Source organism: Elephas maximus, chromosome 4 (genome assembly GCF_024166365.1).
Source record: "Elephas maximus indicus isolate mEleMax1 chromosome 4, mEleMax1 primary haplotype, whole genome shotgun sequence".
Lineage (NCBI taxonomy): Eukaryota > Metazoa > Chordata > Mammalia > Proboscidea > Elephantidae > Elephas > Elephas maximus.
The window spans coordinates 162,443,071-162,459,168 of NC_064822.1; the positions used below are offsets into that span (position 1 = coordinate 162,443,071).

At 39.6% G+C, this 16,098-nt stretch overlaps 1 protein-coding gene across 1 annotated transcript in view; it reads left to right on the forward strand.

Moving 5' to 3' along the window:
- The first annotated feature begins 7,321 nt into the window (after positions 1-7,321).
- The window catches only part of NEDD1 (NEDD1 gamma-tubulin ring complex targeting factor), a 56,739-nt gene continuing 47,962 nt past the window's right edge, over positions 7,322-16,098 (forward strand). The window contains exons 1-3 of the mRNA XM_049884124.1: positions 7,322-7,392; positions 9,629-9,772; positions 12,627-12,721. Coding sequence (XP_049740081.1) covers positions 9,637-9,772; positions 12,627-12,721 — 231 coding nt within the window. The 5' untranslated portion in view covers positions 7,322-7,392; positions 9,629-9,636. The remainder of the gene's footprint in view (positions 7,393-9,628; positions 9,773-12,626; positions 12,722-16,098) is intronic.

Sequence of the window (16,098 nt, forward strand, 5' to 3'; positions counted from 1 at the left end):
CTGAAATATGAAGGCGAAATTAAGATATTTACAGATAAACACAAGCTTAGAGAATTTGCAAAAACCAAACTAAAGCTACAAGAAATACTAAAGGAAATTGTTTGGTCAGAAAACCAATAATATCAGATACCAGCACAACACAAGGTCACAGAACAGAACATCCTGATATCAACTCAAATAGGGAAATCACAAAAACAAATTAAGATTAATTAAAAAAAGAAAAATACTCAAAACAGGGAATCATTGAAGTCAATAAGTAAAAGATCACAATAATCAAAAAGAGGCAGTAAATACAGGTGGCATAGAACTGCCATACGAAGAGGGATACAAGGTGATATAGGACAATTCAAGTTAGGTTTTTACTTAGAAAAATAGGGGTAAATATTAAGGTAACCACAAAGAGGTGTAACAACTCCATAACTCAAAATAAAAACTAAGAAAAACGTAACGACTCAGCAAACATAAAATCAAATACTATGAAAATGAGGATCTCACAATTTACAAAGAAAACGTCTCAGCACAAAAAAGTAAGTGGAAAAATGAAATTGTCAACAACACACATAAAAAGGCATCAAAATGACAACACTAAACACTTACTTATCTATAATTACGCTGAATGTAAATGGACTAAATGCACCAATAAAGAGACAGAGGGTCTCAGACTGGATAAAGAAACACGATCCGTCTATATGCTGCCTACAAGAGACACACCTTAGACTTAGAGACACAAACAAACTAAAACTCAAAGGATGGAAAAAAAATATATCAAGCAAACAATAAGCAAAAAAGAAGAGGAGTAGCAATATTAATTTCTGACAAAATAGACTTTAAACTTAAATCCACCACAAAGGTAAAGAAGGACACTACATAATGATAAAAGGGACAATTGACCAGGAAGATATAACCATATTAAATATTTATGCACCCAATGACAGGGCTGCAAGATACGTAAATCATATTTTAACAGAACTGAAAAGTGAGATAGACACCTCTACAATTATAGTAGGAGACTTCAACACACCACTTTTGGAGAAGGACAGGACGTCCAGTAAGAAGCTCAATAGAGACATGGAAGATCTAATTACAACAATCAACCAACTTGACCTCATTGACTTATACAGAACTCTCCACCCAACTGCTGCAAAGTATACTTTTTTTTTCTAGCCCACATGGAACATTCTCTAGAAAAGACCACATATTAGGTCATAAAACAAACCTTTGCAGAATCCAAAACATCGAAATATTACAAAGCATCTTCTCAGACCACAAGGCCATAAAAGTGGAAATCAATAACAGAAATATTAGGGAAAAAAAATCAAATACTTGGAAACTGAACAATACCCTCCTGAAAAAAGACTGGGTTATAGAAGACATTAAGGAGGGAATAAGGGAATTCATAGAATGCAACAAGAATGAAAATACTTCCTATCAAAACCTCTGGGACACAGCAAAAGCAGTGCTCAGAGGCCAATTTATATGGATAAATGCACACATACAAAAAGAAGAAAGAGCCAAAATCAGAGAACTGTCCCTACAACTTGAACAAATAGAAAGTGAGCAACAAAAGAATCCATCAGGCACCAGAAGAAAACAAATAATAAAAATTAGAGCTGAACTAAATGAATTAGAGAACAGAAAAACAATTGAAAGAATTAACAAAGCCAAAAGCTGGTTCTTCGAAAAAATTAACAAAATTGATAAACCATTGGCCAGACTGACTAAAGACATACAGGAAAGGAAACAAATAACCCGAATAAGAAAAGAGAAGGACCACATCACAACAGACCCAACTGAAATTAAAAGAATCATATCAGATTATGACGAAAAATTGTACTCTAACAAATTTGCAAACCTACAAGAAATGGATGAATTCCTGGAAAAACACTACCTACCTAAACTAACACAATCAGAAGTAGAACAATTAAATAGACCCATAACAAAAAAAGAGATTGAAACGGTAATCAAAAAACTCCCAACAAAAAAACGCCCTGGCTCAGATGGCTTCACTGCAGAGTTCTACCAAACTTTCAGAGAAGAGTAAACACCACTACTACTGAAGGTATTTCAAAGCATAAAAAATGACGGAATACTACCTAACTCATTCTATGAAGCCACCATCTCCCTGATACCAAAACCAGGTAAAGACATCACAAAAAAAGAAAATTACAGACCTATATCCCTCATGAACATAGATGCAAAAATCCTCAACAAAATTCTAGCCAATAGAATTCAAGAACATATCAAAAAAATAATTCACCACGACCAAGTGGGATTTATACCAGGTACCCAAGGCTGGTTTAATATTAGAACAACCATTAACGTAATCCATCATATAAATAAAACAAAAGACAAAAACCACATGATCTTATCAATTGATGCAGAAAAGGCATTTGACAAAGTCCAACACCCATTTATGATAAAAACTCTCACCAGAATAGGAACTGAAGGAAAATTCCTCAACATAATAAAGGGCATCTATGCAAAGCCAACAGCCAACATCACTCTAAATGGAGAGAGCCTGAAAGCATTTCCCTTGAGAACGGGAACCAGACAAGGATGCCCTTTATCACCGCTCTTATTCAACATCGTGCTAGAAGTCCTAGCCAGGGCAATTAGGCTAGACAAAGAAATAAAGGGTATCCAGATTGGCAAGGAGGAAGTAAAGCTATCGCTATTTGCAGATGACATGATCTTATACACAGAAAACCCTAAGGAATCCTCCAGAAAACTACTGAAACTAATAGAAGAGTTTGGCAGAGTCTCAGGTTATAAGATAAACATACAAAAATCACTTGGATTCCTCTACATCAACAAAAAGAACATCGAAGAGGAAATAACCAAATCAATCCCATTCACAGTAGCCCCCAAGAAGATAAAATACTCAGGAATAAATCTTACTAAAGATGTAAAAGACCTATACAAAGAAAACTACAAAGCACTACTACAAGAAATTAAAAAGGACATACTTAAGTGGAAAAACATACCTTGCTCATGGATAGGAAGACTTAACACAGAAAAAATGTCTATTCTACCAAAAGCCATCTATACATTTAACGCACTTCCTATCCAAATTCCAATGTCATTTTTTAATGTGATAGAGAAACAAATCACCAACTTCATATGGAAGGGAAAGAAGCCTTGGATAAGCAAAGCATTACTGAAAAAGAAGAAGAAAGTGGGAGGCCTCACTCTACCTGATTTCAGAACCTATTACACAGCCAGAGTAGTCAAAACAGCCTGGTACTGGTACAACAAGAGACACATAGACCAGTGGAACAGAATGGAGAACCCAGATATAAACCCATCCACATATGAGCAGCTGATATTTGACAAAGGCCCAGTGGCAGTTAATTGGGGAAAAGATAGTCTTTTTAACAAATGGTGCTGGCATAACTGGATATTCATTTGCAAAAAAATGAAACAGGACCCATACCTCACACCATGCACAAAAACTAACCCCAAGTGGATCAAAGACCTAAACATAAAGACTAAAACGATAAAGATCATGGAAGAAAAAATAGGGACAACGTTAGGAGCCCTAATACAAGGCATAAACAGAATACAAAACATTCCCCAAAATGACGAAGAGAAACCAGATAACTGGGAGCTCCTAAAAATCAAACACCTATGCTCATCTAAAGACTTCACCAAAAGAGTAAAAAGACCACCTACAGACTGGGAAAGAATTTTCAGCTATGACATCTCCGACCAGCACCTGATCTCTAAAATCTATATGATTCTGTCAAAACTCAACCACAAAAAGACAAACAACCCAATCAAGAAGTGGGCAAAGGACATGAACACACACTTCAGTAAAGAAGATATTCAGGCAGCTAACGGATACATGAGAAAATGCTCTCGATCATTAGCCATTAGAGAAATGCAAATTAAAACTACGATGAGATTCCATCTCACTCCAACAACCTGGCATTAATCCAAAAAACACAAAATAATAAATGTTGGAGAGGCTGCGGAGAGATTGGAACTCTTATACACTGCTGGTGGGAATGTAAAATGGTACAACCAGTTTGGAAATCTATCTGGCGTTATCTTAAACAGTTAGAAATAGAACTACCATGCAACCCAGAAATCCCACTCCTCGGAATATACCCTAGAGAAATAAGAGCCTTCACACAAACAGATATATGCACACCCATGTTTATTGCAGCTCTGTTTACAATAGCAAAAAGCTGGAAGCAACCAAGGTGTCCATCAACGGATGAATGGTTAAATAAATTGTGGTATATTCACACAATGGAATACTATGCATCAATAAAGAACAGTGACAAATCTGTGAAACATTTCATAACATGGAGGAACCTGGAAGGCATTATGCTGAGCGAAATTAGTCAGAGGCAAAAGGACAAATATTGTATAAGACCACTGTTATAAGATCTTGAGAAATAGTATAAACTGAGAAGAACACATACATTTGTGGTTGCGGGGGGAGGGAGGGAGGGTGGGAGAGGGTTTTTTACTGATTAATTAGTAGATAAGAACTGCTTTAGATGAAGGGAAGGACAATACTCAATACATGGAAGGTCAGCTCAACTGGACTGGACCAAAAGCAAAGAAGTTTCCGGGATAAAATGAATGCTTCAAAGGTCAGCGGAGCAAGGGCAGGGGTTTGGGGACCATGGTTTAAGGGGACTTCTAAGTCAATTGGCAAAATAATTCTATTATGAAAACATTCTGCATCCCACTTTGAAACGTGGTGTCTGGGGTCTTAAATGCTAACAAGCAGCCATCTAAGATGCATCAATTGGTCTCAACCCACCTGGAGTAAAGGAGAAGGAAGAACACCAAGGTCACACGATAACTAAGAGCCCGAAAGACAGAAAGGGCCACAGGAACCAGAGACGTACATCATCCTGAGACCAGAAGAACTAGTTGGTGCCTGGCCATAATCGATGACTGCCCTGACAGGGAGCACGACAGAGAATCCCTGAAGGAGCAGGAGATCAGTGGGATGCAGACCCCAAATTCTCACAAAAAGACCATACTTAATGGTCTGACTGAGACTAGAGGAATCCCAGCAGTCATGGCCCCCAAACCTTCTGTTGGCCCTGGACAGGAACCATTCCCGAAGACAACACATCAGACATGAAAGGGACTGGACAGTGGGTAGGAGAGAGATGCTGATGAAGAGTGAGCTAATTATATCAGGTGGACACTTGAGACTGTGTTGGCATCTCCTGTCTGGAGGGGGGATGGGAGGATAGAGAAAGTTGGAAGCTGGCAAAATTGTCACGAAAGGAGAGACTGGAAGGGCTGACTCATTAGGGGGAGAGCAAGTGGGAGCACGGAGTAAGGTGTATGTAAACTTATATGTGACAGTCTGACTTGATTTGTAAATGTTCACTTGAAACTCAATAAAAGTTAATAAAAAAAAATACAATCTAATCTTGTAGATTGAGTTCTACCTCATTAACATAACTGCCACAAATGGAATTTCATTAATGTCATAGAGGTAGGATTTACAACACATAGGGAAATCACATCAGTTGACAAAATGGTGGACCATCACACAATACTTGGAACCATAGACTGGCCAAGTTCACACACATTTTGGGGGGACACAATTCAATCCAGGACAGTTGCTATGAGTTGTAACCTACTTGATTGCAAATGGGTTTGTTTTTGTTTTTTGGTTTGGACTATATGAAGAATTCAGCATCAGGATTGGAAGAAGACTCATTAACAACCTGTGACTGCAGATGACACAACTTTGCTTGCTGAAAGTTAAGAGGACTTGAGGCACTTATTGATGTAGATCAAAGACTACAGACTTCAGTATGGATTCCACCTCAACCTAAAGAAAACAAAAACCCTCACAATTGGACTAATAAGTAACATCATGATAAATGGAGAAGAGTTTAAAGTCAGCAAAGATTTCACTTTACTTGGATCTGCAATCAACACCACGGAAGCAGCCGTCAAGAAATCAAATAACGTATTTTATCGGGCAAATCTGCTGCAAAAGATGTCTTTAAAGTGTTGAAAAACAAAGATGTCAGTCTGAAGAGCAAGGTGCACCTGACCCAAGCCATGGTATTTTCAATTGCCTCATATGCATGAGGAAGACCAATTAAGAATTGATGTCTTTGAATTATGGTGTTGGTGAAGAATATTGAACATGCCATGGACCAGCAGAAGAATGAATGCTTCTCAGAAGTAAGGATGGCAAGACGTACTTTGGACATATCAGGAGAGACCTGTCCCCGGAGAAGGACAACAGGCTTGGTAGAGAGTCAGTGAAAAAGAGAGAAACCCTTAATGACATTGACACTGTGGCTGCAACAATGGGCTCAAGCATAGCAACGATTGTGAGAATGGTGCAAGACCGGGCAGTGTTTTGCTCTGCTGTATATAGGGTCACTATGAGTCAGAAGGAAACCCTGGTGCCATAATGGTTAAGTGCCACGGCGGCTAACCAAAAGGTCGGCAGTTCGAAACCACCAGGTGCTCCTTGGAAACTCTATGGGGCAGTTCTACTCTGTCCTGTAGGGTCGCTACAAGTCAGAATTGACTCGACAGCAACAGGTTTTGCAATAGGTTATGAGTCGGAACTGACTAGATGGCACCTAACAGCAATATAACCACAACAACACTCTTAGAGAAAATTTTAGTACTGTTAAAAGGGACCCTCAGTTTAACTCTCTCTTTTTCCACCCCAGAAGCATCCCCTTAAAAACATTTCATAACCCTATGGGGTCTGAAGTCACAGACCCTGGAGCCTGTTGTGAGAGAAAGATCATGGGTTTTGCAATTTAACAGTAGAATTGCTACTCTTTGGTAAATTGCATGCCTTATCATTATCTGCTCTTCATGGTTTCCTCTTCAGGGGAGCCTTTCCTAAAATCACATTCATGTTAATTTCCCTCTAGTGTATCTTGTACCTACCCTTTGTAGCATTTGTCACAGTTTCACTTTTCATGTATGCAATTATTTATTAACCTCAACCAACTATATAAGACTGTCAACTCCATGAGGCCAAGGGCTACCTCTGTATCCCCAGGTTATTCTCCTTACTGTACGCCCAGACTCTAGCACAGTGCCTGGCACAGAGTAGGCACTCAGGGAGCAAATAACGGACAAAGCAGCAGCTTCCTGCGGCTGGAGTGCAGGCCTGGGACATGTAGGGAGCCGCCCAGCCCAGCAGTTCCCCGCTCAGGAGCCAGAATCACCACCCTTGCGGAGGGCAGTACCACCCCTGACTCAGCCCCACCAACAGAAACCGCTGCTTTGGGCCGCGCCCCGCCCTGCCCCGCCCCTTGACGTAATTTGGAGGCGGGACTTCCGGCCGCCGAAGTTTAACAATCCAGGCGGGAGCCGGAAGCCTAGCGCTGGAGCGGGGCGGGCAGTGGTTCTCTGTTGTGCCGCCGGTGAGAGGTGAGGTCCCGGAGGGCCGGGGTCAGCTGGCCGCTGCCGCCACGTCTTTGCGTTCCGCTTGAACCCCACCTGTCCTCCGGCCACCTCAAGGGGCTGGTCGGAGGCCCCTGGGCGCCGTGCGCTCTGACCTGCCCGGCGCTCCAGGCCGTTGCTGGGTAGGGGCGAGGCGGAGCAATTGGCGCGGAAATGCCCCGGAGTGGGCGCATGAGTCGCGGTCCGGGGTCGTGCGCTCCGACTTAGGGGGCTTCAGTCCCTGCCCGAGTGGTCGCCTGGGTCAGCTAGGGTGGGTTGGTGCGACTCTGAGGCATGTTCTATCTCCGAAAAGTTTACCTTGTCTTCACAAGTTTGTTTCCTTTTTTATAAACTTCAAATATGACTCGTTTAGCAGGCACGCAAATGCATTTTACAGGGTACCCCAGTTGAGCAGTTCTGCAAGTAAAATGCGTTTTTGGCGAATGAAAGTTGGATAAATTTTATTTGTTCAAGCTGACTGTCCGAGTGGAATTGTTTCAGTTAGTCCCTATCCCCAGATCGGGGCCGTCTATTAACAGCTCACTTTCAGTGGGACCCTGTCAGAGGCTGATGTAATGCTTATTCCTTTAATGTGCTCAGTTTTCAGAAGACTGATGTAGTTGGGCAGATGGTCTCCGTTTCCCGCTCCACTTTCAGAGAAGGAAATAGACATTTAATGGCCAAAGACACTGTCACCTACCTAACTCAGGTGGATCGCTTGATCAGTTTTTCTGAGCCTTAGTGATCTTTCCACTGTGTCACACCACTAAGGAGGAATGGTGCAAGATTATAGTAGTGAAGGCTTTCAGTTGTGTTTACTGGTTTAGAGATGGCTTTTCCAGCACTTCATTGTTCCTTGCCTAGGGAACCAGGAGGGCACATGTTAAGGCACCAGATCCAAACCCTGTATGTCTGCATTTCAGCAGGTAACTAACAACTGTTAGTAGCATCACATTTATCTGATGCATGAAGCATGATGAATCACAGTAAATTTTCCAGTTAACAAAAGTTTTAGCCTTTTTATTAGCACACTACTTTTTTTTTTCGTCTCTTGGGAATGAGAGCATTGTGTAATTTATTATGCTTGTCCTCTGCAATGGAGTAGACTGACTATAAATGTGATGTTTTATTGATGATTTGGGGGCCTGTCTGTGACATCGGTAATGCTGTGCTAGTCTTGGACTGTCCACACTAGGAAGGTGTGGAGGGCTGTATATATATGTTCTCTCCCTTCTGCTTTCTCCCATGGTAATTTTGAACATTTTTTTGTGACTGGTCATCTGTTACTACTTGTTGTTCTTTAAAGTGCCTGCCTAAAGCAGCTTCCCTGCCCTCTTTCTTGTAGACTGCTGTGCATTGGGAAATCACCCTGTTAGATTATAGTTTGTATTATATGTCATGAATAAATAATCTGAGTAGGGGCTTAGTGACGTCTCCTTTGGCCATATTTGCTAATTTTGGATTTGTTTGGAAAAACTGAGGTGACTGGGTTCAGAACTCTCGGAGTGTTACAGTTTGATAGCGTACATTTTTTAAAAGGTAAGGAAGTCACCTATCCAGTAGTTATTTGTTGAGTATCTACTGTGTGCCAAGGACTTAAAGAATTTGGTAATAAGCAAGACAAACTCCCTGCCCTCAGGAACCTTTATTTTATTCAAGTCTCTTTAAGGAGGTACACATTATTAGAACAAATAAGAATTTCTGATACTATTAAGTGCCAGGAAAAAAAAAATGAAACAGTAATGGGATAGAAGATAACTGGGGCTGCTTAAGTCATGGTGCTTGGGAGAGGCCTAAATGATGAGATAGGTGGCATGAGAAATCTGGGCAAAGAGCTTTCCAAGCAGAGGGAGCAGAAAATGCAAAGGTGAGAATGACCTGGGCTTGTTGCATGAGACAGAATGAAAGCCAGTGTGTCCGGAGTCTGATGGACTGGGGGAAGAGTGATAGGAGAGAAGTACACAGGGTTCAGGGTCTTGAGAAACATGCTAAGGGTGTTGAGTTTCATTGTTGCTGTGAGGAGCGCTAGGAAGGGTCACTAGGAGAATGTGATCTGGTTTATGTTGTAAAAAGATTTCTCCAGCTGCCTTATGGTGAGTGCATCCTATGGGGCATAAGTGGATTAGTAGGGCTATATACTCTTGTTTTATATTAGAGGCTTCATTTTGACATTTTTTTTGCCTATCAGTTGCTTTTTAAATTTATCGTTTTAAACTGTTCGTAGGTGCAGTCATGCAGGAAAACCTCAGATTTGCTTCATCAGGAGATGATATTAAAATATGGGATGCTTCATCTATGACATTGGTGGATAAATTCAACCCACACACATCACCACATGGAGTCAGCTCAATGTGTTGGAGTAGCAATAGTATCCTTTTTCTCTTATAGCCCCTTTTTATTAGCTTAAAAAAAAAAGTGTCAGTGAAACTTTTGAGTACAGCCCATAATGAGAAATGTATTTTGCAGTGCTACCAAAGATAAAGTAAAACAGACACTTGATGAACAGTATACCATATAAATGCACTCTGGTATTCTTTATTTGGTTTCATTTTTTAGATGGAGTCCACTACATTGAAAAACACTGTTATTTAAAAAAAAAAAAAAAAAAACTTAGCTACGAGAATCTGGACTCTAGAATTAGTTGTATTTTTTTTTTACTATAAACAGGTTGTTATTGAAGTAAATAGGATAAGGTAATAGTGGGAAAAATCCCAGAAGGTTTTGGAATAAGTTTTTGCATCTTTATTTGGGTATTTGTGGATCCAGTCTAGAAATTATAGGCAGAAATTGAAGGCCGAAGCAAAGGTTGATTGGGAGGAGTTAAAACGTCTAACAGCTCTATCTTACTGATGTACTTACTCTCTGCATTTCCCTTCCTTTCTGTGATGAAAGTAGCATCATTTCTCAAACAGCCATAGAGAAATTGTCTAGATTGCATTTGCCTGAGGTTGTTATGTTTCGGGTACATACCCTCCTTGTCTTGGTGAACTCCTAAATGTGGATAAAATAAATAAGGGAATGAAGTCTATAAACCAGAGTTTCTCAGCCTTGGCACTATTGACTTTTTGGGCCAGATAATCTTTATTGTGAAGGACTGCTGTATGCACTGTAGGGTATTTAGAAAACTCCCTGGCCTATACTCAAATAGATGCCAGTAGTTCCTCCCTGCCGCAAGTTGTGACAACCAAAAGTGTTTCCAGACATCACCAGCTGTCACTTGGAAGGCAAAAACCACAGCTGTAAACAAAGTATTCTTATCACCTGTTGTATGAAAATGTTTTATATACTCGTTATACTAGAAATTATCATTCTTTTGTGGAATTCATAATTATGCTCACGTACTTTCTTAAATTATAATGTATATCTGATCTTGTCAATATCATCAGTTTTAATATCCTGCTTTCTGGTGAAGGGGGAAATACCAAAGCTGTAAAATATGACTGGTTCATGACCAAAAATGTTAGAAGTTTTCATGCCTAACCAAATGTATTCTTGCAAATACATAGTAATGATGAATTTTCTTATTGAATTGAACTTACCACTTCAGCATTCCTTGATTTTCTATTAAAGTAGTAAACTAAATTACTTTGATGCTCTATTAATTAAAACCATGGTAAAGGTACTACACTTTTGAAGGACTCTGTAGATGTGTAGCAGGGGAAATGTTTTAAAGAGAGTGATGGAAATATGAGATTGCTGTTCTCTTTATCTTTAGGTTTTCATTGTATTTAAGCTTAATTTCCCCTGCCACTAACTGATAAGAGTAATAACTCTTGACAGAATTTATTATTTTTTGTTGATTTTTGCTCCAAAGAGTTTTCCTAGGAGTTTGCATTTACTGATGCAGCACTTAGTGGCCTATCAGCAAAACTGGCGTGGCTGTGAAATAGTGCTATATGACTTATGGAAATTGGCTTTTTTTTTTTTTTTAATTGTTTGCTTATATGAGTAGATGTGTACCCGAAACTGTCATACAGTCTTATTCCTAATGAGACTTATTATCCCTTCTGTGGAGATTAGTTACTGAAGAACAAAGAGGCTCCAGACTCATAAACTTGGCAGACTCTGAGAACAAGTAATGATGAGGTGCCAGGGAGGTTCTCTTTTTGTTTCTTGGCCCTCTAGGTATGTTTCTCACTGTTTTATGACTTCTAAAACTACAAAAGAAATAAAGAATAACTAGGGTTCTCTCTTATTACCTTCCTTCAGTCCTTCCATTTCTGTATTCTAAGGAGAAATGTAGAGGTAAACAGAAAGAAGCAGGAAGAGAGAAATGGTTTATTTTTCTCAGTGTTATAGTATCTAAGTGGAAATGATTGTGTTTGAATCGTGTATCATTATAAAATTAATATCTGAATGTTATGCAAACCACCTAAAAGTAATATAGTTAGGATTCTCAGAGTGTTTAGTCTTTCTCCACTGTTCATAGGCTTTGCTTGCTAAGTAAAAAATACACATTTGAAATTTCTGTTTTAGTTTGGTATTGACTCTCAAAATCACACTTATTCATTATTGTATTTACTCATTTTAGTTTTAAAACAGTTAACTTACACTTCTTTGTGCTTACTGATTGTTCCATTAATAATTTATGTAAAAGAAGGTAAAAATAATTTAAAATTACGTTTTAGGGTAAAGTTGAACTAAAATTCTTCCATAACATAAGCAGTTGCTATTTAGCCACACTTACATTTACTATATTTACTGTGATATTTGTTCTTAATACATTTAATATTGAAACATTCTATCACAAAAATTCCAGTCCTGAGAAAATATCAGGCTTTTTTTTTTAATGGAAAAATATGAGACTAATGAGGAATTTTGCTTCCTAGCTTAAATAGGTACCAAGCACTTAAATATCTTGAACAGTTTTTATAGATGAAAAGGCTGGCTGATATTCGCTGATGCTGGTTTTATTATGCGCTCATTCTCGAAGGATAAAATTAGGCCTTCTGGCCTACCCTTTGAAAACAGAGTAGTATTTCATGTGGGTGAAATAGCTTTCAAGCGATAGCAAAGCCAGACAGGATAGTTCCTCCCTGCAGTAGTAGTAAAGAGAATTAGTCTTAGCAGTTAGTAACCTGAGCCATTTTTGAAAGCTAATATGTAAGCTATATTCATTTGTGTCTTCTCAGTGTACTTGCTTTTGTCATCTCGACTCTTATCATAGTCTAATGCTAGACATGCCCATGACTTGTTTGGTGCTCCATAACTCCCTCATTTAGATAACTTTCTAGTGACGGCATCTTCCAGCGGTGACAAAATCGTTGTTTCAAGTTGCAAGTGTAAACCTGTTCCACTTTTAGAGCTTGCTGAAGGGGTAAGTTTGACTTTTTTTTTTAACCTTTTTTTAAAATCTTAGTTCTGTGTAACTGGTAAGTGCTTATATATTATAGTGCTTTTAACCAAGGACTGCTGTGAGTCAGAATTGTCTTGACAGCAACAGGTTTGGTTTTTGGTTTTTTATAACTAAATGTAAAGGTGTTTAAAAACATACTCAAGCCAAGTTCAAAATAATATAGTAACACTTAAAGGTGCTTTTTTGTGTGAAATATCTTCAGGTAAAATAATATCAGATTCTGGGGGGAAGGAGGGCATTCAAGGACTTGGATTTCCCTCACCAGGCCATTTTTCCATTTCCCCTCCGTGGGAGAGCCCCTGAGATTGCTGCCATTTTTAGGATCATGTCCTACTCAGGTCACTCACTTGGAGGTGTGGGATGCAGGGTCTCTGTCCATCCTAGGTTGATCTGGGAACATTACTGACCCTACCCTTATTGACCTTGGGCTCTGGACAATCAGCAAAAGACCCATATCTCATCAGTAAAAGACCTCAGCTTTTGTCCACCTAGTACTGAGGGCACTAACTGAGCTTCCCCCAAGCTCTCCTTGGACAGGTGGCTTTGTCACAGTGAGCTTTAACTGAAGCTCTCATTACATTGTTTCCTTATCTTTTCATTTTATTAAATAATCCCTCTGATTGAGGAAAATGTTGGCTTCCTCATTTCTGAGCACACCCCCCCCTTTTTTAAAAAAAATAAGCAAAGGTCTGAATGAAACATACAAGAAGTTGGTAGCTTATTTTTTTTAGTTTCAAAGTTCTTATAGAAAATCCTAAATTGTTATGAATTGTCATAATTTTACACTCTGGGGTAGGTAAGGTAGTCCAATTAGAAAACAGCAGGACAGTAAAATATAAGCTTATCTATTTAAACAGGACTTACGGTTTCTACCCATCTTCTCCTAAAGGTAACAGTTGGATGTAGGAGGCTCAGGCAGAGAAAATATCTGCTGAGGGTAGAAATGGAGTGAGGCACTCTGCCTGTTCAAGCTGAGTTAAGTAAAGCTGAGGCAGAGAGTATCTCTGGTCCATAAAAGGCAGGCTGCACTCTTCAAGAACAGTTAAAACATCTTAGTCATATCTGGATCTTCAGACCCTGTCAAAGATGGTCAAAAACATTTGTTGAATTAAATGTCAATACTAAAACAATTTTGATTTCCACCCTCCACACATATATGTATATGTATGTGTATATGTGTATGTATACGTATATGCGTATGCCCCCACGTGTCTGTCAATTTGTTGTACTGTGGGGGCTTGCATGTTGCTGTGATGCTGGAAGCTATGCCACCGGTATTCAGATACCAGCAGGGTCACCCATGGAGAACAGGTTTCAGCTGAGCTTCCAGACTAAGATAGACTAGGAAGAAGGACCAGGCAGTCTATTTCTGAAAAGCATTAGCCAGTAAAAACCTTATGAATAGCAGCGGAACATTGTCTGATATAGTGCTGGAAGATGAGCCCCCCAGGTCAAAAGACACTCACAGTATGACTGGGAAAGAGCTGCCTCCTCAAAGTAGAGTCGACCTTAATGATGTGGATGGAGTAAAGCTTTCAGGACCTTCATTTGCTGATTTGGCATGACTCAAAATGAGAAGAAACAGCTGCAAACATCCATTAATAACCGGAACCTGGAATGTACGAAGTATGAATCTAGGAAAATTGGAAATCATCAAAAATGAAATGGAACACATAATCATCGATATCCTAGGCATTAGTGAGCTGAAATGGGTTGGTATTGGCCATTTTGTATTGGACAATCATATAGGCTACTATGCTGGGAATGACAACTTGGTGTTGCATTCGTCATCAAGATCTACCCTGACGTACAGTGCTGTCACTGATAGGATAATATCCATACACCTACAAGGAAGACCAGTTGATAACGACTGTTATTTAAATTTACGTATCAACTACTAGGGCCAAAGATGAAGAAATAGAACATTTTTTTATCAGCTGCTGCAGTCTGAAATTGATGGAGCATGCAATCAAGATGCATTGATAATTACTGGCAATTGGAACACGAAAGTTGGAAACAAAGAAGAAGGATCAATAGTTGGAAGAGCTGGCCTTGGTGATAGAAACAACGCCGGAGATCGAATGATAGAATTTTGCAAGACCAATGACTTATTCATTGCAAATACCTTCTTTCACCAACATAAATGGCAAGTATACACATGGACCTCACCAGACGACACATAGAAATCAAATTGACTACATCTGTGGAAAGAGAGGAAACCCTGGTGGCGTAGTGGTTAAGTGCTATGGCTGCGAACCAAAGGGTCGGCAGTTCAAATCCACCAGGCGCTCCTTGGAAACTCGATGGGGCAGTTCTACTCTGTCCTGTAGTGTCGCTATGAGCTGGAATCGACTTGATGGCACTGGGTTTGGTTTGGTTTGTTTTGGTGGAAAGAGATGATGGAAAAGCTCAATATCAGTAAGAACAAGGCCAGGGCAGACTGTGGAACCGACCATCAATTGCTCATATACAAATTCAAGCAAAACTGAAAAAAAATCAGAGCAAGCCCACCTGAGCCAAAATATGACCTTGAGTATATCCCACCTGAATTTAGAGACCATCTGAAGGATAGATTTGATGCATTGAACACGAGTGACCAAAGACCAGGTGAGTTGTGGAAAGACATCAAGAACATCATCCATGAAGAAAGTAAGAGGTCATTGAAAAGACAGGAAAGAAAGAAAAGACCAAGATGGACGTCAGAGGAGACTCTGAAACTTGCTCTTGAACATCGAGCAGCTAAAGCAAAAGGAAGAATTGATGAAGTAAAAGAACTGAACAGAAGATTTCAAAGGGCCTCTCAAGAAGACAAAGTAAAGTATTACAATGACACGTACAAAGAGCTGGAGATGGAAAACCAAAAGGGAAGAACACGCTCGGCGTTTCTCAAGCTGAAAGAACTGAAGAAAAAATTCAAGCCTCGAGTTGCAATAGTGAAGGATTCTATGGGGAAAATATTAAACGATGCAGGAAGCATCAAAAGAAGATGGAAGGAATACATGGAGACATTATACCAAAAGGAATTAGTCGATGTTCAACCATTTCAGGACATGGCGTATAATCAGGAACCTATGGTACTGAAGGAAGAAGTCCAAGCTGCTCTGAGGACATTGGTGAAAAACAAGGCTCCAGGAACTGATGGAATATCAATTGAGATGTTTCAACAAACAGATGCAGTGCTGGACATGCTCACTCGCCTATGCCAAGAAATATGGAAGAGAGCTTCCTGTCCAACTGACTGGAAGAGATCCATATTTATGCCTATTCCCAAGAAAGGTGATCCAACCAAATGTGGAAATTATAGAACAATATCATTAATATCACACGCAAGGAAAAAT